The sequence below is a fragment of the Hippocampus guttulatus genome, chromosome 7 (assembly GCF_054856545.1).
Source record: "Hippocampus guttulatus isolate MCC_2025c chromosome 7, RoL_Hgut_1.0, whole genome shotgun sequence".
NCBI classification, from domain to species: Eukaryota; Metazoa; Chordata; class Actinopteri; order Syngnathiformes; family Syngnathidae; genus Hippocampus; species Hippocampus guttulatus.
Window position 1 is genome coordinate 16,151,545 of NC_141267.1, and position 20,643 is coordinate 16,172,187.

At 42.8% G+C, this 20,643-nt stretch overlaps 2 protein-coding genes across 3 annotated transcripts; one reads left to right on the top strand and one right to left on the bottom strand.

The window, feature by feature from the left end:
• Window positions 1-648: 648 nt before the first annotated feature.
• On the bottom strand, window positions 649-14,143 carry uap1 (UDP-N-acetylglucosamine pyrophosphorylase 1). 2 transcript variants are annotated; one of them, XM_086115503.1, is made up of 11 exons: window positions 13,825-14,143; window positions 12,652-12,951; window positions 9,603-9,807; window positions 8,610-8,785; window positions 8,325-8,497; window positions 4,920-5,113; window positions 4,708-4,848; window positions 3,423-3,611; window positions 3,249-3,299; window positions 2,054-2,120; window positions 649-1,729 (listed from the first exon to the last, which is right to left on the bottom strand). In XM_086115503.1, the coding sequence occupies exons 2-11, from the start codon at window positions 12,935-12,937 to the stop codon at window positions 1,649-1,651; spliced, it is 1,563 nt and encodes a 520-aa protein (XP_085971629.1). In that variant the 5' UTR covers window positions 12,938-12,951; window positions 13,825-14,143; the 3' UTR covers window positions 649-1,648. The 2 variants fall into 2 exon arrangements, with proteins under 2 accessions (XP_085971629.1, XP_085971630.1); XM_086115504.1 differs by lacking the exon at window positions 3,249-3,299.
• Window positions 14,144-14,204: 61 nt separating this feature from the next.
• On the top strand, window positions 14,205-20,215 carry ubxn6 (UBX domain protein 6). Its single transcript, XM_086115505.1, has 11 exons — window positions 14,205-14,433; window positions 15,620-15,780; window positions 16,505-16,572; window positions 16,743-16,865; window positions 16,936-17,033; window positions 17,292-17,367; window positions 17,470-17,554; window positions 17,689-17,908; window positions 17,977-18,107; window positions 18,224-18,372; window positions 19,078-20,215. The coding sequence occupies exons 1-11, from the start codon at window positions 14,351-14,353 to the stop codon at window positions 19,201-19,203; spliced, it is 1,320 nt and encodes a 439-aa protein (XP_085971631.1). The 5' UTR covers window positions 14,205-14,350; the 3' UTR covers window positions 19,204-20,215.
• Window positions 20,216-20,643: the final 428 nt, after the last annotated feature.

Genomic DNA, 20,643 nt, shown 5'->3' on the forward strand with positions numbered 1-20,643 from the left:
AATTTAGGCCCGATCCAAAGTCTCCATTAGAAAGCTTTCTTTCCTGCCCTGAAAAGAGTCTTTCTTTTTGACAGCCACTGGAGATTCAAGGTAATGCTTGTGCTGCTATACAAGAATTTAAGGGTGCAAGCATCTTGTGTGTGTTTTATTATTTTTTTTTGTAATATGACTCACAATCCAGTTTTTCAGAAGCAAATGGTCAAACCAGATGAATAAAAATCGAGTCATCTTACACTGGCATCATAGTGGAGAGGTTATTACTGTATGTTTTTATACAGCATAATACTGTTGACATTTTTTCTCGCATCTGCCCTGACATTTTTTCTTTTTCAAAAGCAAGTTATAAAAATATATGTTTCCAATTGGGGAAAATGTGAGAGTTTTGAAATGCATGCATGGTCACGGAATGAATCAAATTGAAGGCATAACTTTGTACTAGTAAATTAATAGGATCTGATGCAAACGTGTACAGGTAACAGTGAACGTCGTCGAAAAGTTGGGGTAAGAAGAAGAAAGTATGAGACTTGCCAAGTCAATCACCGGACCTTAACCCAAAAGAGCAGCGATCCCCAATCCTCGGGGCCGCGGACCAGTACCGGTCCATGAGTCATTAGGTACCGGGCCGCACAGGAAGAATAAATAACGAAATCTGAAAGATGTTTTATTTTGAAAAATTAACGGATTTTCTGTTACATCCGTTTACAGTATGTCACACAGTATGTCCGAGATCGTCATATGCAATTAGCAGAGCAGGATGTGACGCCAAGCGGTGTCGTGTTGCTTTGTCCTATCCTAAACATAGACCTGTTTCTGGAAACTTTGAGTCTCAGGACACCTCTACTACGCTAATGCAGAAAGCACAACTTGCGTTAGTCAGAAACAGTTGTGATTCCAAAACAGAATTGTATAGCACGGTTGCCGGTGCAAAACTACTCAAAGTGGAGTTTGGTGTTCAAACATCAACATTTTGGGGGAAAAAAATATGCCTCCAATGTCCAACAATTTAAACCATTGTTATGTATGATGGCAGCAAATCTTGTAAGACTTCAGCTCAGTGAGCATCTAAAGCAGGGAGTGCAAAATTTCGTCCTCAAGTGTGGATAGAAACATTTCACTGATGATTCACAAATGGCAGATTCTCAATAGGTGGCCCCCGCCCACGTGGTCCCCCACTTTGCTTGCCACAGGTCGCCACAAAAAAAGACCAACCGTTCAAAAGCGTCCCCCACCCCTTCTCCTTTAATACGCATCACATTGAGCGGAGTCATGTTCCATCATTAACAATTAGAAGAATAGCTCCCACATCCTGCCCTGTACATGATTCAAAAGCCAGATCATTCCAGTTCCAATGTGCTCTAAAAATCATGAAGTAAACTTGAGCAGATGTGAAATATCTCATGACAGGATACATAATATAAAAAAATAAGTCTCATCAGCTAAATAAATAGATGCACCAGACCCACAAGCTCTCCTCCCAAAGGACCGTCGTCATACATACACAGGGTGCTCACTTCATCTCGTTGGTTCGTTTTGCGCATCAGTTTCGTGCGCATGCACACTGACGCTGTTATTGCACATTGATGACATCACAGCTTATCCCCGAGGAACAGAAGGGTTGGTGTCTTTGGATTGTTCCCCCCCTCGCTGCCTAGACGCCGCTCTTGATGCCGCTCTCGTCGATGATGAGCGTCGGGTGGAAGCCTCGATCCTTCACCAGCACTTCCAGACCCTGTTCAGGAACAACGTTAATGCTAGTGGGACATAAGCTAATAGTTTCAAGCTCTGGTACATTGTGACAAGTGGTCATGTCACAATGTTGTGTGCCATCGTAATTACGGTCCCTGGCAAATCTAATTTTGTACAAATTAAAGACAATGTCGTGTGCGTTTACTTTCCTTTTTATTGGCAATGCGTTTATTTTCCTCAATACAAAAATCCACTTCATTTACTTTTACAATAAAACGATGCAATCGTGGAACAAATGTATTATTTGTGTAGCGTTCGTGATTAATGATTTTTGCCCCCTACTTCCTGCATAAATGGAAGATCTTACCTCCCCCCCGTAAGACACCAGCGGTGAGATCTCACATTTGATTGGATGGTCCGTTCCGTCTTTTAGGCTGGACAAGAAGGGAGGGATACGGAGTTACACAAGGAATGTCCCGGAATTGTACGTAAGAGGCTGTGAATCCTCGACCCTTTGCGATTATTATTATTACTTTTTTTGAAAGAGTGGAACATCAGAAAGAAGGAAGGAAGCAAGCGGCAACAATTAGATGTCATAAGACGAATGACGGCTCGGGCGCTCGCATGTCCAGCACCCGTGTGAACGGGGCATCCCGCCACACTGCCATCATTCAATATATTTGAATACAAGAAAAATTACAAAGGATGCGGGGAAGAAACAGTATCAGTAATTACATGTTAGCGGTCCCACCCAGCCTAGTGGGAAGACTGAAGAGTAAGAGTCAGAAGACACATGATTTGAGGAGGAAGAAGAACAATCATAGTGAAGTACATTTTCACTGTAGAAGAATTTAAACTGGGCTCGTTATATTCGACAGGAGTTGAGATTAGCATGCGACACATGCCAACGTCATGCTCCGGTGGCGCTGATTTTGCGTCCGTTTCTTTGATTTTAAAAGTGGCAAAAAAAAACCCTGATGATTTGAAGTGAAGTCTTAAGTGTGTTTTCTGCCATGCAGTACAGTTCGTGTGCTTTGGAACGGTCCAACCTCACCTAGCTTGGTTTGCGCTATATACAATGGATCCAGAAAGTGAGCACAGTTCTGAGTCATCAACTATTTTCTGGGACAGCGACAACTGCTTTCGACAGAGCAGAGGGAGAAGTTAATGCTTGATCACTTGATAGTGACAGCCTCCGTTGTCGCCCAAGCGGAGTTAATCATCCATTTTTCACTGCATAATTTGCAGTCATCTACAAAGCTTCTGTTCCCTATACATGTGTTGTTTTTTTTGGGGGGGGGGGATTTTAAATGGTGGCAAATGTGTGAGTGTGCAACCACATTATTTCACTTGTTCATTTTTACTTCCCCTCTCTCTCTATATTTTTTTCCAATTACATTGAGTTGCAGAGGTCCCAACTTTTGACAAAAAAAATATCAAAACTGCACACCCTGTGCAGCGAACTGTACTTGCTTGGAGAAAAGCAGCGCTTTAAGAAAACCCAAACCATCTGCATGCACTCATTACTGCCGGGATGAGGGGAGGGGGGGTCGAATAATTACTTTCTGTTGCCATCATCTGTGACAGGGCCTGCTGCTCCAGCTCTGGAAACACTTGGTGGTGGGGAACATGGTGAGCAAGACAAGGCATGATAGAACATACACACGCACACACACACACACACCAAAAACAAACAAACACGTGATGCATGCAAGCAGCGCAAGTCACATGCTCACCTGGGTATGGCAGGCACGCGCGTGCCATTCTCGTCGATGAAGTGGCCGCCGGCGTTCAGCACCCAGCGGTGGTGGAGGGACATGAGGGCGTGTCTGGCGGTGGTGGGCGTGTCCTTCCCGTCTTGGCAGTCGGCGTTCTTCAGCGGGGAGAACTCGTCTTCCCTCAGCACCTCGTACACCACAAAGGTCCTGTTGGGAGACAGGTACACATAGCTCTTGAGAACAGTGATTTTCAATTGGTGGTTGGGGACCCGTTTTGGGTGGGTGGCTAGTAAAAAAACTTTAAAAAATGCATGTTTTGATATTCAGATTTCAGCAAATCACCCCAAACAGATATAGTGTAGCTCAGCCTTTGGTTAGCGAACGTCATAGCTAGCAGTATGTTTTCAGCGGTTTGTCAAACTCATTTCAAACTGCGTTTAAAAATGTAATGTATCTTCCTAGGCGATTTAAAAAAATAAAATGTAAAAAGCTTTATTATTAACTTCTATAAAATGAGTCGCACCATAATAGGAAGAAGCGGATCCAAGGGTAACTACTGCTGAGAACCACTCCTATACATTTATTTGACTTACATAGAGCAATAATTAAATAGATTAAAAAAGATTTAATAGCTTGCACATCTTGATTTACTGTTGCAATCCAATTTATCGTGCTGCTCCTTCTGGTGTGCCCAACTTGGCCACCAGGAGGCAATATAATGGAGTCATACAGACACAAACAAAGAAGTAATGGACTTTTTCTACAATCACTACTACTGTAAGTAACTCTGTAAGATGTTGTAAGAGCAATTCCTGTTGAGGATAAAGAATAAATGAATGCGATTTTACCTGTCGACATGTTCGATACATGTTCTTCTACTCGCACAACCATTGACCGCAACAATTAGCATGTCAGTAGCCTTTTGCATTGGTTGTTACCATTAAGCTACGCAGAGTTCCCAAAGGCAAAGTTATGGTTGTTTTAAATGCACAAGGCATAATTTTAAAACCAAGTTTTATGTTTAGCTTGACAGTAAACCTCAACCACTGACTCCACTTTCGGGGAAAGGGCATTACTGAGGAATCCATGATTATTTGCATGACAATTCCAACAATTTCGACTTCATATGAACATCAGCGGTGGTCAAAATGAACACGGTTGTCAGTTTTATCACAATATTGCTAATGGTGAGTGGACTGAATTGATCACAAATTAATCACAACGCAGCTGTGTAAATCCCGCCTCACCCACAACGCAAACCTTGCAAAGGCATTATCCCAAGAGACAAGACACAGCTGCTTACTTGGCAAACTGGAAGATGTCAAAGACAAATTTTTCCATTTTAATTCCATTGGGTTTGTCGGGGGTGATGAGTTGACCCTGGTGGTCAACAAATGGGATCTTCTTGCGGGCCACGTGATGCTGAAGCTTTGGTTCGTACTTCCTGATGGGAAAGAGTAACAATAAGAGTCTCGGTGTGTCGAACCGAAGGAAAAACGGTCTTAGTGGGCGTACTCCACTATGTCTTTGAGGAAGGAGAAGCTGAAGAAATGATTGGCCACGTTGCCCGCGTTGAACATAAGACGCCCGTCGGCGCTGCGCTTCTCGGCCGTCGCCAGCGTGATCTCGCTGTACTCCACCACCTGGTAAAGCCCGTCTACCTTACACACCACGCCAACGGCCTCCGTCGGGTTGCTTTTCTCCACCACCTGAAAAGGAGATCAGGACCACCGTCATTTCAGACAGCATTAAAATGTTGTGTCTCGCGGTGGCTTAATGGCACTCTCGATTTATTTTTTGGTTGGAGGACAAGCGCGATTGAAAATATCGGAGGTTGGGCTGTCAGTGCTAAAAAAAAAAATTTACATTGTGACATTTATTACCCTTCCTCAAAATGAATTTTATTGTTTATAGAGGATTAAGTCATTACTGCTTACACTTAAATCCAACTAACTATGCTACAATGCTATTTCCAAGATTGGCTCCGCTGTTAAAAGTTTTATGATGGCAACATTTTGGAATTTTAAATAGAATTGCTAAATGCTCAATTTTGTAAAGCATTTTTCCAACGCAAAGAATAAAGATTATTATGACCGCGCATGATAAGATATTGCGATACAAAAAAAACCCTGAAATGTCAAAACCACATAAGAGAGTAATGATTGGCCAACAACTTCTACGACACAAAGTTAAAACTGCCACAAAAAGATCACATTTCTACTCTGTGAAAGCAGCACTTTGCCCTGAAAGCAAGAGAGAGAGAGAGAAAAAAAAAAGGTTTGCCAGTGCCTAATGACAGAGTACTAATGAGAGGGTTGGTGAGCGGGCCGGGTCAACGCTCGCCGGGATGCCACATGAATTGCCGAGGGAACTTAATAGATAGGCTGCATACTGATCCTGAAAACCCGACCGAAACAGCAGCTGTCCGCCAATTTTCAAGATGCTCGATATAACGTTTTTGCTGGAAGATCAGGTGACACGGATGCTTGGGAAGAAACGGAGGAAGCATAAAAGGCACATAAAATCCAGATACAACCACTGCTCACGTGGCAATAAGATAATATCCCAGATGCCAAAGGTTTCTAATTCAAATTACAGGCACAATTTTGAAGGAAGTCAAGACACATAGTCCAAATGAACCAGCAGATTTCTTTGCTTTTTACTCTTGTATGAGAATTAAGATTGTTCAAAAACGTTATTTAAGACTTTATGATAGAAACCTTTTGAACCAGCAACAAATGTCATTGTTCCAAATGGAGAAATGTGCTTTCAAATACAAAACAAACAACAGTTCATGTTTTTGGAACATGTTCGTCAGTCACTTAACAAATATGTATTTGAGCGTGGGGATCCCCATTGTCTTTGACGCACACAGGCATGCCAGTCTGATGTTGTGAACTCAAACCGTCCTTAACGATTAGGCGAAGGAGTCGCCGCCTTCATTGTTTAGCCAAAGATGACTCACAATGCATCGGACGCTAGGGGCACACATGAATGATCTTCCGGACTTCAATCATGTGATTCACTGACAGTGACTACACAAACAACCTCTCCAAAACGTATTTATAACCAAAAGCGTAAAGCCACTCCAAAGAGGCTTTGCTTTGAAAAAAAAAACCAAAACAAAACAATTTGAATGCTTAGTTTAGATGTATTCTCGGAGACCGACTCAACAGCAGTGGCGGTTCTGGGGGGGGGGGGGGCAACGGGGGCCAGTGCACCTGTAGTACCGATTCTGGCCCCCCCTGTGGCCCCCCCTCCGAGCGCAGATTACGCAGTCGTGCCGAGTCGCCGACGCGAAAGGTGGAACCAAAGTGCGTGATTTAACATTCTAGTCGGACCCTTTAGTGCGCTGCGCCATTTAAAAATGAGCGGGAAAATGAGAAGCAGTCCGCAGAGAAGGAAATTACCACGACACGAGTGCTATTTGCGTGTGTGTGTGCGTGCGCGTGTGTGTGTGTGTGAGTGTGTGTGAGTGTGTGCGCGCCTGTTTGTGTGTGCGTGCGTGTGTGTAACTTTTTTAGTCTCCTTTTTATTTTAATTTTTATTTAACAGGATCAATATATAAGATAAGATAAGATAAGATAAGATAAACCTTTATTAGTCTCGCAATGGAGAAATTCCAGATTCACAGCAGCAAGACATTGCCTTTTAAAATTTGGATAATTATATGCATGTAAAACATCTAGCTTCAGTGTATTTGCAATTTTTGTCCCCGGCAGGCTGGTACTATATCATCGCCTGGCTTGAATATTCTCAACAGACGTATTGTTACGCTTGCAGACATTTTAGCCCTCCTAATACTGTTTTTTTCTCATCACTGTAATGTTACAGTGAAATCTACAATTTCAAAGTCTGAAGAAATAAAAAGTCAAATAAGATTTCGAATCTGTCTTTTTAGCCCTGGGTTGAATGTGCCCCCCCCATCAAAACCCCTGGCCCCAGCCCGGCCCCCTCAGTGAAATTGATCCAGAACCGCCCCTGCTCAACAGGCCTTTAGCTCCACCTGCTGCTAGGTTGTGGAAGTGTCCCCCCCATTGGAAATATATGCATTTGTGAAATGTGACTGTGTTGTACCACCTCACCTATGACCCTAAATGAGAAAACGCACGATAGGATGTACTGTAGATTGATGTACTCCAATGAAAATCCATATTGTACCAGTATTGACCCCAGGGGCGGTTCTGGATCAATTTCACTGAGGGGGCCGGGCTGGGGCCAGGGGCTTTGATGGGGGGGCAGATTCAACCCAGGGCTAAAAAGACAGATTCGAAATCTTATTTGACTTTTTATTTCTTCAGACTTTGAAATTGTAGTCATAACATTACAGTGATGAGAAAAAAACAGTATTAGGAGGGGTAAAATGTCTGCAAGCGTAACAATACGTCTGTTGAGAATATTCAAGCCAGGGGATGATATGGTACCAGCCTGCCGGGGACAAAAATTGCAAATACACTGAAGCTAGATGTTTTACATGCATATAATTATCCAAATTTTAAAAGGCAATGTCTTATATATTGATCCTGTTAAATAAAAATTAAAATAAAAAGGGAGACTAACACACACTCACACGCACTAAAGGGTCCGACTAGAATGTTAAATCACGCACTTTGGTTCCACCTTTCGCGTCGGCGACTCGGCACGACTGCGAAATCTGCGCTCGGAGGGGGGGCCACAGGGGGGGCCAGAATCGGTGCTACAGGGGCACTGGCCCCCGTTGCCCCCCCCCCCCCAGAACCGCCACTGATTGACCCTGTTTGATTGATTGGTCCTCATGAAGTGTCCAGAGTGTCTTAAGTATGTAATAAGTGTGATTATTTAAAAGAAATCAATCAATGGCACTGGCTGCAGGAAAATACCCAGTTACCCCCTCCCACTCAAAAAAAAAAAAAGGGACGGGAAAGGAAGTGCAATACTGACCTTAGCGCCACAGTCAGCATCCTTCTCCACACAGAAACCGACAAATGCTGGGTCAGCCACTTTGACCAGGATGTTGTCCACACAGTACACATGTATGAACTGAATCCCCCTCCGCTGCATGTTGTCCAAGATGCCCTGGTTGCCCAAGGCTCTGTACAGACCCCCGTTCCCGTCTGAAACACAGAAAGATATATATATATATATATATATATATATTTTTTTTTTTTTTTTTTGCACGAATTCTACAAACGCAGACACTAAGGCGAGACGACACGTGCAAATTACCAGGAGCCATGGACAGCTTGCATTTATTCTCCAGGATGATCTTGCCGTCGTAGTCAATGGCTGGCAGCATGCCCTGCTGGAAGAAGATGACGTTGTTCTTGTCCAAACCAAAGTAGTTTCGGCGTGAGAAGAAGTCCTTGGTGGATTCCATGGTCCTGCCGCTAGTCATGATGTACCTGAAGGTCAGACCCACCAGGTGCGGTGTGGGTGCGGAAAAAATAAATAATAATAATGTTTGACTACTGCTAAACACATTGTGGGGTTTCATATCAAAATATGTTTAGAAATGTGTCACCTTGTTCACGCTCAAGAGATCAAGACGGGAGTGAATGCCATTGTAGTTACCTCGCCCATAACAGCACATAATGGTCTATTTCTAACGTTAGTTCAAAAAGTGAATAAAATAAACACGGCACCTCAAATGGTTCTTTTTTTCCTCCCACATCAAGAAAAAAAAAAAACAAGTGGTGCTCCTCAATAGCTGTAATTTACTTTACTAGGATGTAACTGATGGTTGCATTGTTCACTTGAATAAAATTGAACGCCGCGGCTCAAATAGACGCCTCCTTTACCCGCCCCCCACCCCACCCCGAACAAGTGAAATAACAGGTACTGCTAGTAGGTTGTAATGATTACCTTTACGAGGACTTTACGATTACTCTTGATAAAATAAATGCCAAACCTTCAATGAATGCCTCATTTTAACCCCTCAGGGGAGCAAATTAGGTGCTGTGACATCGTACTAAGACAAATAGACAACACCATTTAAGGTAAAAACTAGCGGGTGTGAGTAGGTGAAGGTGATTACCTTGATTACGATGGTGCACTTCTTTGGCCTTGATGGCATTGTTCATATTTCCTAATGTCCTTGACTCCACAAGGAACTTCCTTTACTATCAATTCCGATACTGATGCAACCGAGTTTAATGAGCCATTGAACAAGGCGAGGGCAGACCTTTAGCATTGCGCTAACAACGAACCAATGAGCCTCACCAGGGAATCGTGCACTTGCTCTTGTGCTTCTCCTCACTCAGCTGCTGCAGCTTCAGAATGCGCTCTGCCTGAATTTGGAAGAGGGTCTTCTTGGACGGAAGCCCCACGTCATACATGCCTTTGGGGTAGGAGACGCCCAGTCTGGTTCCCTGACCGCCGGCCAGCAGTAGCACCGCCACTTTACCCTGGGAGATGCATTCCAGACCTGAAGGGGCAAAAAAAAAAAAAAAAAAAAAAATTTATAACATAACATTCAGATTAGATTGTTGAACAAGTTCATGTAAGATGATGAGTTCATGCTTGCGTGACGCTACATCTAATCTGTAAGAATGGTCATAGTACATTTATATTGCCTTCATTAATAATTAAAATAGAATTGCAGCAATGAATGCGATATGGCCTGAAAATGAAATCTGATTCAAAAATTTGAGTTGTGAACGCTGTTGTCATGTAGAGTAGCGCAGGTGAGCCATGGCGATTTCAACCAAAGAAAAGATGTCGTTTTAGAGGCACCTACGCATATCCCTGTTTCTTGCTGCTGGAGGCTGTAAATTTCCCCAGTGTGGGACAAATAAAGGATATCTTAACTTATCTTACCTTGGGTGACAGCTTTCCATCGTGTCGAGAAATCACTGCTTTTGCAACATAGAAATGGGAATATTCTTTCGCAGTGTTCATTGTAATTGACTCCATTCATTGTCTAGCATACGTGTGTGAAGAAAAAATTCCACTCATGTCGTCTATTTCTTAGCAATAGTTATGATCGCTGGTCGCTTTTGTTACTGCAGAGACCTGAAAAGTCACTTGGCTGTTTTTTGTACTTTGTAAAGTAGCTCATCGATGTTTGCAGTCATCTCAAACTTGTGGATATAATCGATTAACCCTTTCAGGGACAGCGGTCACTATAGTGGACATCTTATTTCCATCCAACATGGGGCCATAACTTACCTTTGAGACAATTATTATTTGACTTTTTATTCTTGAGCTAATTATTAACGTTAACGCGGGTCACATGACACAGGTTAGAAGATATTTTTATTGGTGCATGAAAGGGTAAATATTATTTTGACTGTCTCACTGTACAGAACGAGTACCACAATTTTTTTTTACAGATCTTTGTATTGGAAGCCATGAGCATCCGGCAAGTGAGATTATAGTGTGTCACTGTCCAAAAAAAAAAAGTGTCAGTATTATTGTCAAAATTAGTCAAACACCGAAGGAAAAAACAAAAAGGACCCAATAAGAGACAAGCTGGCGTCTATATTTTGTTTTCTTATGGAGCTCGAGGGCTTTATGGATTCATAAAGTTTATGGCTGCTCTGCTTTATCTTACGTAAACGTCTCCTACGTGACTCGATTCGTAATGTTCCGAAGAAAAACTGTAACTTGGGCGGACCTGCTAGACTTTGACTAGCCACCCAAACCTGCAAATACACACACAAACACATGCGCGCGCACGCGCGCACACGCACACACACACACACACACACACACACACACTAGCTTGCGATTTGCTCTTGCTGGAGCGCAGTGACCGCATCAACGAGGGTCAAAAACCCACTCGGTCTACGTCAAAGATAAAATCAAAACCAGATGACCACCACCGCAATTACTCTCCACCCCTCTGCTGTCATCTTCCTGCTGTGAGGAAAAAGTTTGACTAAAGCACGCAGGATTGTGCAACAAAAATAATGAAGACTCTTGGGGGAATGGGCAGGGGGTGAAAAAAAAAGGAAAATAAGGATTCTGTTTCGTGAGGCCTATTGACGTCACTTGCGCTCAAAGAGAAATAACGGCATCATAAAACCTTTTTTGATCTGATGTTTTAACATTTTAAGACACATATAGCGGCAAAACGTTAACCACTGGATAATAAAACTAAAATAAAGTAAAACTAGATTCTCCCCCCCCCCCCCCTGCACTGTATAAAATGGCTGGGTGGACTTAATTGATATTTAATTACCGGTAATGAAATTGCTGCCAGGCTCGTTTTTAAGAAAAAGCCAAACACTTATGGAGTTATTCAGAAGCTCACTGAGTTCAAGTCTCTTAATTGGCCTGCATCACATTATCATGGCTTGACTTTTCAGACCTCTTTTTCGCAATTTGCGTCAAATGGAATTATTAAAAACTCACAGCCTGATACGCAACCAAAACATGACTCATAGAACTCCTTCCCTTTTTGTGCTAGCTTTGCCGTTGCCACCCATACTAATGTTGCCTTTAACCAAATGCCATTTCTGACACACATTTTAAGCTTCCACTTTCCTCCGCAACAATGTTGGACAATTGTAAAGTTATACATCAACAGAAAAGTGTGACTCAAAAGTCAAACACTCCAAAAGTGTTTTTTGTGACGCCGCTTCTAAAGGGTTTGCAAAGACGAAAAGTGTTAAAAAGCGCAACTCATCAAGTAGAAAACATTTATAAAAGAAAAAAAAAAACCTCCCTGTCGTCATTTATGCCACATCAAAGACTGAATGATTTTACTGTACTGTATTTAATATCATGTAGAGGTGGGTACAACAATAAATCGACAACTAATCAATGATCAAATTCAGAATTTCAGCTTCTCCACACTACATATTATCTTATGTAATCTTTAATGAAATGAAACATATCTTCGAAACATGTGCATTCGGAAAACAATGATCAAAATTTTTGCCTATTTTCTGACATGTAACGGATCAAACGAATGACTGTATCATAATTAATTTTGCTTTCCGAATTTAATGAACCATCAATTTGAAACAATGTCCTGTTTTTGAATGACGAGACGGAAATGTTAAACTTTTTTTTTAATCTTTTTTTTTTTTGCGGCTCGGCTTCTATCGTTCAAAGCATATCCTTGCTGATGATCACTCTTGCACAAACAATGTGGCTTGAAGAGTGGTGCTAATTTCTAAAGCAGAGTCAGCGTTGACATATTAGTGACTTTGGCAACTCCTCGAGTGACTACTTTTCAAAAACTTACCGTTACAGATGGGGAAAAAAAATGTTGGGTGATGTTGATGGAGAGGGGTCAATCAAAATTAAACATCGGGTTTACCTTTTTGCTCCCAGCGTTTAAGACTTCCCCTGTCCCTCGTCACGCTCCCCAGCACATCCTGGGGCACCGGCTCCATGCGGGCGTCCATCTTTTCGTTCTTGCCACCGGAGCCGGATGACTCCATGGCCCTCTTGAAGAAGCCATTGACCTCCTGGAAGTCTATCCCCTGCAGCTCCTGGTTCAAGCAGGCACGCTCGTCGGGGCTCAGCTTGTCCCAGAAGTGCAGCAGGTGTGACTGGCCGGCCTCTGTCAGCCTCTGGAGGAGTCCGCTGGCATTCGGGTCCATGATTTGTAATAGTTCTGTTAACACAGAAACATGGCACAAAGTGCCAATTAAGTTACAGCTCATTTTATTTCATTCTTAATGGTCATAAGGAAGAGAATGACTGATCTTTGCTGGCTCGGCATGAGATAACATGCACCCAAGTTCAAAAAGGATTGAGGAGGAAGAAGCAGGAACGGGTTGTGAGTTCCCTAAAAGACTCCTACAAATAATATGTATTATTATGGTTATACAATAAAAAGATTAAAATCATACAAAGATAAAGTGGTGATCGAACTGTGCTTTTAGACACATGCACCCAAGTTCAAAAAGGATTGAGGAGGAAGAAGCAGGAACGGGTTGTGAGTTCCCTAAAAGACTCCTACAAATATGTATTATTATTGTTATACAATAAAAAGATTAAAATCATACAAAGATAAAGTGGTGATCGTACGGTGCTTTTAGGACGACAGAGATATTTCTGGTCAGTATTTGTAGCACGAATGGTTGGTAGGCTGACTGATTGATGGGTGGCACACCCAACAGGTCTCTTTACATCTTGAACTCAAAAGGGAAGTAAAACATTAAACCTGTTAAAGCAACCTGTTGGTCCACAAAACCTTGAAACTTCAGCAATATACCATGCCATTAAATTGTCAATGTAATACTCGTTACAAATATACTCATTGGTCATTATTCACACTTTAACTTTCTGTTAGTCTAAGGTGGCGGGTTAAGAGCAGAGTATACGTAATGTAAATAATTGTAGAAGTGTATTTTTGAGGTGAAAATGTATCAGTTGTCAAACATTGTTGTCTTCGTTTGTAGCAACGCACCGGAGTATTTAGCATTGTTAGCCGTAAAATAACAATGAGTACGTGAAATATGTGTTAATTCTTATTTTAACTCACCGAGTGGGAGTGTCACTCCTGTGTCGGACGACGTTTAAGATCACAATTGAGGCTTTCTTGTCCGAGTTTGGACGCCTCACAGCCCAGGCACCTCCTCCTCATACGTCACGCTAACGTGGCAGGCGGCTAGCCAATGCTGCATTCAGGTAATCTTCGTAACTCTCATAACCAGTTAAAAAAGTACTAGATGTACCTGATTGTAATTTAGCGGTCCGGACGATGGAAACTCTTCCACGGGGATCTTAACTAGCCGCCCATCACTTTCGACCAGAACAACTAGCTCTTGAATGGCAACTCCACTCGCACGCTTCAGACATCCACCGTGATAAATCTTGAAAGGAGGATGAAAGTGCAGTGCGAATCTCTGCCCCACGGTGGCAGCACTCGTGAAGACTTGAGCTGGAAGTAGCACAGTATTATCAATGGAGCGCATTGTAAACATCGTCACAGAAGAAGTAAATTTGTTGACATCCTCTTGCCAGCTGACAGCCTCCGCCTGTCTGAGGTTCTCACCTCCCGAAAAGAGATGAAGAAGCTTTTCGATGACATCAAGAAAGACATCAAATTTAAATCGGCGGGCCCTGGGAAGAAGCTAACGGAAGATAGCAGGTAAAAATTGGAACTTTTTCCCCCGCACCACCACTGTGGCCCCAGCCAACTGAACGGCTAAAAACGTTAGCCCACCGTTGTAATGTGTGCCTCCTTAAGACTTAATAGATCGGCTTTATTTTGTACTTTATGACCGCGTGAACACTTAATTTAACATTACCTGGTGTCATTAGTTGTTACGTAATGATGCACCCAACAACAGGGCATGGATCTAATTTCAGGATGGCTAGCGGTAAATCCCATATAATCTTATTAAGTCATGTGACATATATAACACCGCTTCTGATCGTTAATGAGAGGAAACGTGAGGTTATCTGTATAGAGACAAATAGTAGATCAACCCACTTTAACCTGGGGCCCACTCGTACCCATTGCAACTTTGTGGTTAACGTTGACTTCCATTTCTGTTAGGCACTTTTCATTAAGTGACGGCGAAAATAATCACATTTCCAGTTTTTATGTTGCAACCTTCTGATGAGACGACGCCTAATGACCACCTCCCTTTGAGAGCTTTCTGTTTGAAGCTTCACAAAGCGGTAGAGTTGTTAGCTGTCGTTCTAGACATGTCATCTAAAAATGTGGACGGAATAATGAGGAGAATTGTTTAAATGCCAATTCTAGTTGAAACAGAAAATAAATATTTTGGTCCATTCATGTATCTAACGCCTGTTGTGAATTTTGCCATTCGGCTCCATGTTCCATCCAGTACAGCAAATTTTGCAAAACTGTACCGAAACATTGAACAGTTAAATAATATGAATAGGCTACTTATTTTAGGGGCCCAGTCTAATGTAAGTGAGCCACTGTGTACTCTGTTGGGCCACTGGAAAGAACTGTCTTTGTCGAATGTCACCGAACCTGAGTTGTGTGACAAAATAGGACAGTACAGTAAAAAAAAAAAAAAAAAAAAAAAATCCCCCCAAATTTTGGAGGTGCATGGATTTACTTTTGGGTGCTTCGGGACCCCCAAAATGGGTGAGATATGCCTATGGTCTTCTGCATGATAGTGTTTTAGACAGTGTGCTCTGGCTGTTGCTTGAAAATTGCTCTGGGGCTTCATGCCGCTGGGCTTTCAAGTCATGGGCGGAGAAACGGTGTGGCTGGCGGGCGTTATAATGTAAATTTCAAAACAAAGTCACAGACATTTCACATGACAGGTCTTTTTTTCTGTATTCTGCCACAAAAGAGGTGCACCCGAGAGAGGGCAGAGGAGCTCCGGTGGCAAGCAACCACACCGTGATGCTCCCAGCGAGGGATCGCAACGAGCAGGAGCGGCAGCGCTGGCCAGGGTCGAACAGCACCAGCGGCCGAAGGTCCACACCTCCCAGGATGCCATCAGAAATCAGGGTGAGACTATTGGAACTGTCTTCCTATAACTGACATACAATTTGGACTGCAAACTTTACTGAACCTCTATCAATTTGCAATTCACGTCTTCTTTTTCAACCTAACTAAGAACCATTCAATTAAAAAAAAAAAATTCACGCATTCTGCGAAGCCCTGAGCTGGCACCGAAAACACCCTGTTACTTCTAATGTGCTAGGTTTAAGAGTAGGAGAGGCTAGCTTTAGCCCCCAACTGATAGTGGTTGCCTTGATAGTCAACAGCATCCCGATGGAAGATTCCAATAGAAGCTCAACAGGCTGGCATGAGGCTACTTGTGTGATTGATGTCAGAGAAAGGAACTTCTCCAGGTGACACAGAGAAAGGTCTGGATCACTATTGGCATAGGTGGAACTTAACAGCTGATCGATATTAAATACAGCAAGAGCCCAATTGAAGATAGACTCGTTTGTGAAACATGTCCTAAGAATGTGAGAGTATCTATGCATTACTTAGTCAAAGTTGCAATAAAAAAAAGTCTCATAGGAAAGTAGTAATTGGTATTTTGGGGAATTGGTAAGAAGCAATAAAAAAGCACAGCGATGCTTCATTGGAGTTGAAACAAGAGGTGCGCTCTCTTTTACTTATGTTGCATCAAGGCATGTTCACACATTCATGCTGGTAAATTGTTAAAAAACAAACAAACAACAACATATGTTACCATGAACACATTTCTGCTGGCTCACAGTAAAACGGGAGCTGGAGGCCGAAGCCGCTGCGCTGGCAGAAAACGACAAGGCAGCAACAACTGCACAGGTATGTTCGAATTGTACTTCCAAACTTAACTTGTCGCTGATGTGTGTGACGTCATGCATGCTGCAATCAAGATGTCTCTCATCCACTAAAAAGCGCTATGTATAAATGAAGATGAGTTGAGTTGAGAATCATACTCTTGTGTATTGACAAGTTCTCCCCACCACCAACAGGGAACCGCCGCTGCCACAAAAGAGTGTCTCTCGGTGTCCGGCGTGTATTTCACCTGCCCGCTAACAGGAGCCACTCTAACAAAGAGCCAACGGGAAGTCCACATCAAGGAGGCCATTTTGATGGTACAATTTTTCCCTCCATTTAATGCGTGCAAAAGCCACGGTGACTTGAACTCTTGTTTGTTTGTGTCAGCGCTTCAAGGAGGATGATGTGGAGGCATCCGTCATGATGATTCACACGTTTAACAAAGACAAAGAGAAGGTGAAGGCGGCCGTGGACATCATAAGCAAGTAAGATGGCTGAAAATGCAGTGGAATGGATCTAAATGGAAGTGGGGTGCGAGCACACACGCACACACACACGCACACGTCTGTTGTCATACTAGGATTGACCTATGAGAGTCAGCACGCAGTATTAGCTGAAGAAGCTAGGCTAACACTTGGCTTCTCTCCTAACTAGATTGCGGTTTCCAACGTTTCTCTTACGCATGAATGACTTGAGACACTCAACACAACTTGTTGCTCTTTCTCTTTCTCCCTATTTTGCAGATATGTTGAAAACATTTGTAGGAATCCTTCGGAAGAGAAATACAGGAAGCTTAAACTAAGCAACAAAGTCTTTCAGGTGTGTCTAGCTTGTTTAATTGACTTGACTACTGCCCTCTGGTGGTTGGAAGGTTAAATTACATGTGGTTTCTGATGAAGCTATGTTGTTGTTGTTTTTAAGGATAAAGTGCGTTGTGTGGAGGGCAGTAGAGAGTTTCTGCAGGCTCTGGGCTTTACAAGCACCATGCTTCCTGTGGATGGTCAAGGTAAATAAATAACTTGCGGGGAGCCTGTTTTTTGATTAATTAGTCTCAGTTAAGTAATCGGCCAATTAATTTCATTGTAAATAATAAAACATTAAAAAGTGAAATACCTATTTTCTGTCGTTATGGGAGTTTAGAGGAGGAAGAGGAGTTCCTGGTGTTACCCGAGCAGAGTTCTGACGCCCTGGAGCTAATGAAGGAACGGCGGGATCGGTTGCAGCGCGGCGAGCCTGTCAGAGCGCAATTGGACCGGCAGGTTCAGGCCTTCCAGGCGTCAGAAAACGCAACCCACTTTGAGCTGCCGCCTGACTTCTACAACCTGAACGCGGAGGAGATCAAGAGGGAGCAGCAGCAGAGGTTGAAATGTGCACTTTAAAGGTACTTTTAAATTTTCAGGTGACTGCTTAAAATCTCGTGTGTGTCAGGAGTGACTTGGTGGAGAAGAACTCCATGCTTCGTACCAAGGCTATGAGGGAGCGAGATGAGCAAAGGGAGAGGAGGAAGTACAACTACACTCTGCTCCGCATTCGGCTACCAGATGGACACCTGCTCCAGGGTAGATAAATCACAACACTATATAATAAAACACAATATGCCGCAGTGGAGCCACAAATCCGAAACAACCCATTCGCCATTTTCCTGATGACCGATGTCACGTGCGTCTGACCTCAGGGACGTTCTACGCCTGGGACCGACTTCCCGTGCTGTTCAGCTTCGTGCGAGACTCCTTGGTGGACGGCTGGCAGCCCTTCGAGCTCATCGCTCCCGGTGGTCAAAAGTTGCAGGAGTCCGAGGAGATGGCTCTGGCTGAGTGTAACCTGGTGAGTGATGCCAAGAACTGAGATGGAATTTAAGATGTTGGATTAAGATTTAAAATGTGTGTGATGTACACTAAAACAACCATTAAAACAAATGTGCAAATTTGTTTTTAACATTTTAAACCAGGTCCCAGATGTCGGAATGACATCTGTGCATTCAACAAAACTCAATGCAGCTCTGCTTACCTTTTGGGATTTGACATGATAGCAGGCGTGGGTGTTTCTGCATAATTGTGCTCCAGCAGCAAGAAGTTTAAAAGTGGCTCTGGATCTGCAGCCATCCTAGCTGTCAAGTCATTAAGAAAAAAATGTGGTGTGGGGGAGTGGTTATTTTAAGTATGATAATATATGTAAAATAGACCCACTGTTTAGTCCTAGTGGAAGAAGAGCAGAATACCTTGTTTAGATTCATTTTTAAAACTGGGCTAACGTGGAAGTTTTACTTGGTTGATTTATTTCATGAGTAAGCCACACTCCAGAGTCTGTATCTGTCCCGAATTATTTCCCTCCATGTCACTTTTAATATTCTGTTAAAAGGTGCCTCCCCGTTAACTAACTTTCTTTCAGAACGGTGGTTAGATCTTTCTTTCATTCAAGATGCTCTGGATTAAGACTTTCATGCAGTTAAGGGTTGTAAATATCTGTGACATGTAGCCTCAATGTAGAATGCGTGAATTATATTATTTTTTCTTTCCTTTCCCCTAAAAGGTACCCGCAGCTCTGTTGTCATTCGCCTGGGATGCAGCCGTGCAGGCAGACATTGCGGCAGCAGGTGGCAAAAGCTCGACCCTCCTCAAACCGCAGCTGCTGGAAACCATTCGCAACCTGAGTTGAGCGGGAGCACTCTGTCCATTGCCAACATTCCACCCTGGCACTGCCGGGTGGTGAAACTGTCCCTCACCAACCTATCACGCTCGTATTTATTGCTGTTGTTGCTCATCATCCAACAAATACTAACCTTCATCCACAGCACACAACAAACTAAAATACAAAGAGAGAAGTGGGGATTGTACAAATCTGCTGGATCTGTTGCTCCTTTCACAGTTTGACCTTTTACGCAGATCCAGCAAAAACAACAGATTGACAGCTGTCACAAAGGCTCGCATGTTTTAGGTGTGCAAGGCCTCTCTTCATCAGTGTGTTATTACCTGATGGCATGATGCCAATCAACAGTGCGCAATGAAAGTAATAGCCTGCCTTTGCTGGGACTGTGTATAAAAGCGCAAAGGCTGATAAATCTTTCGCGACATTGTGTGAAAGACGCTTCTGATACTACCTGAGGGATGGAAACTTGACAGGTCGGAAGTGGAATTCGTATCTTTCCATTTATGCACACTTCATGATGAATCAAACCGCACCATGGGACTGCATGTAATAAACGTAACAACAACAAAAAGTTCAGTCAATTGTATTTGTTTGTATCAAACATCTACTAGACGATGTCACGTAAAATGAGAAAAAAATCAATCATCCCTCAGTCAACGCTTAAGTATTTTTAGAACTTAATCCGCCAACTCCAACATAACGCCTTTATCTTGCTAATGGTTTCATGTACATGAATTCAAAGACTCCAGTGGCGACTTGTTTGGTTTTAATTTTGTTCTTTTCTTACATTTTGTGGTGGATGAAGGTGACAACCAACTACCTCGCATTGCTCGTCTTTCTATCAAACACTGCGATGTAGATCTACAGAGTCGCGGAGTCACGTAGTTATTGTCACCTTAAAGCTAATTCAACTATTAGGTCGCAGCATTTCTCCCAGCTCTCCATGTGTTCCACGGTTTTCAAAGTGAGTGAGCAATTTGTCAACCTGTTTTGCCTGTAATAAAAACTGTTTGCATCTGGACACATTTGTGAGCATCGTTATTGTGAACACTGTTAAATGCTGACATGAGATTATGTACATACAGTAGATCTTCCACAGGCAACATATCTCAAGAGTTGAGATCAATTCTCGGCTCGTCGCACAATTTTTTCAAAGGTCTGAATCAGAATGACCACACAAAAAAAATGCTTTTGAAACAAGTACTGCTGGAAGTCAACCAGCTTCGCAAAGGATTGTGTTCCGCTGCGAGTGTAATGTTATTAGTTGGCACATAATCACACCATACTTCCATTGAGTTGGACTTGAGAACTGTGAGGTCACTCTGTATGATGGACCTGGTCTGGCTGAGTAACAGCTCCAACCCTTCTGGTAATTTGTGTTTTGTGTATAATTTGCTGTACGTGTGTGAGAAGTTTAAATTTTGGTCCATGAAAACATAATTCAGCCAT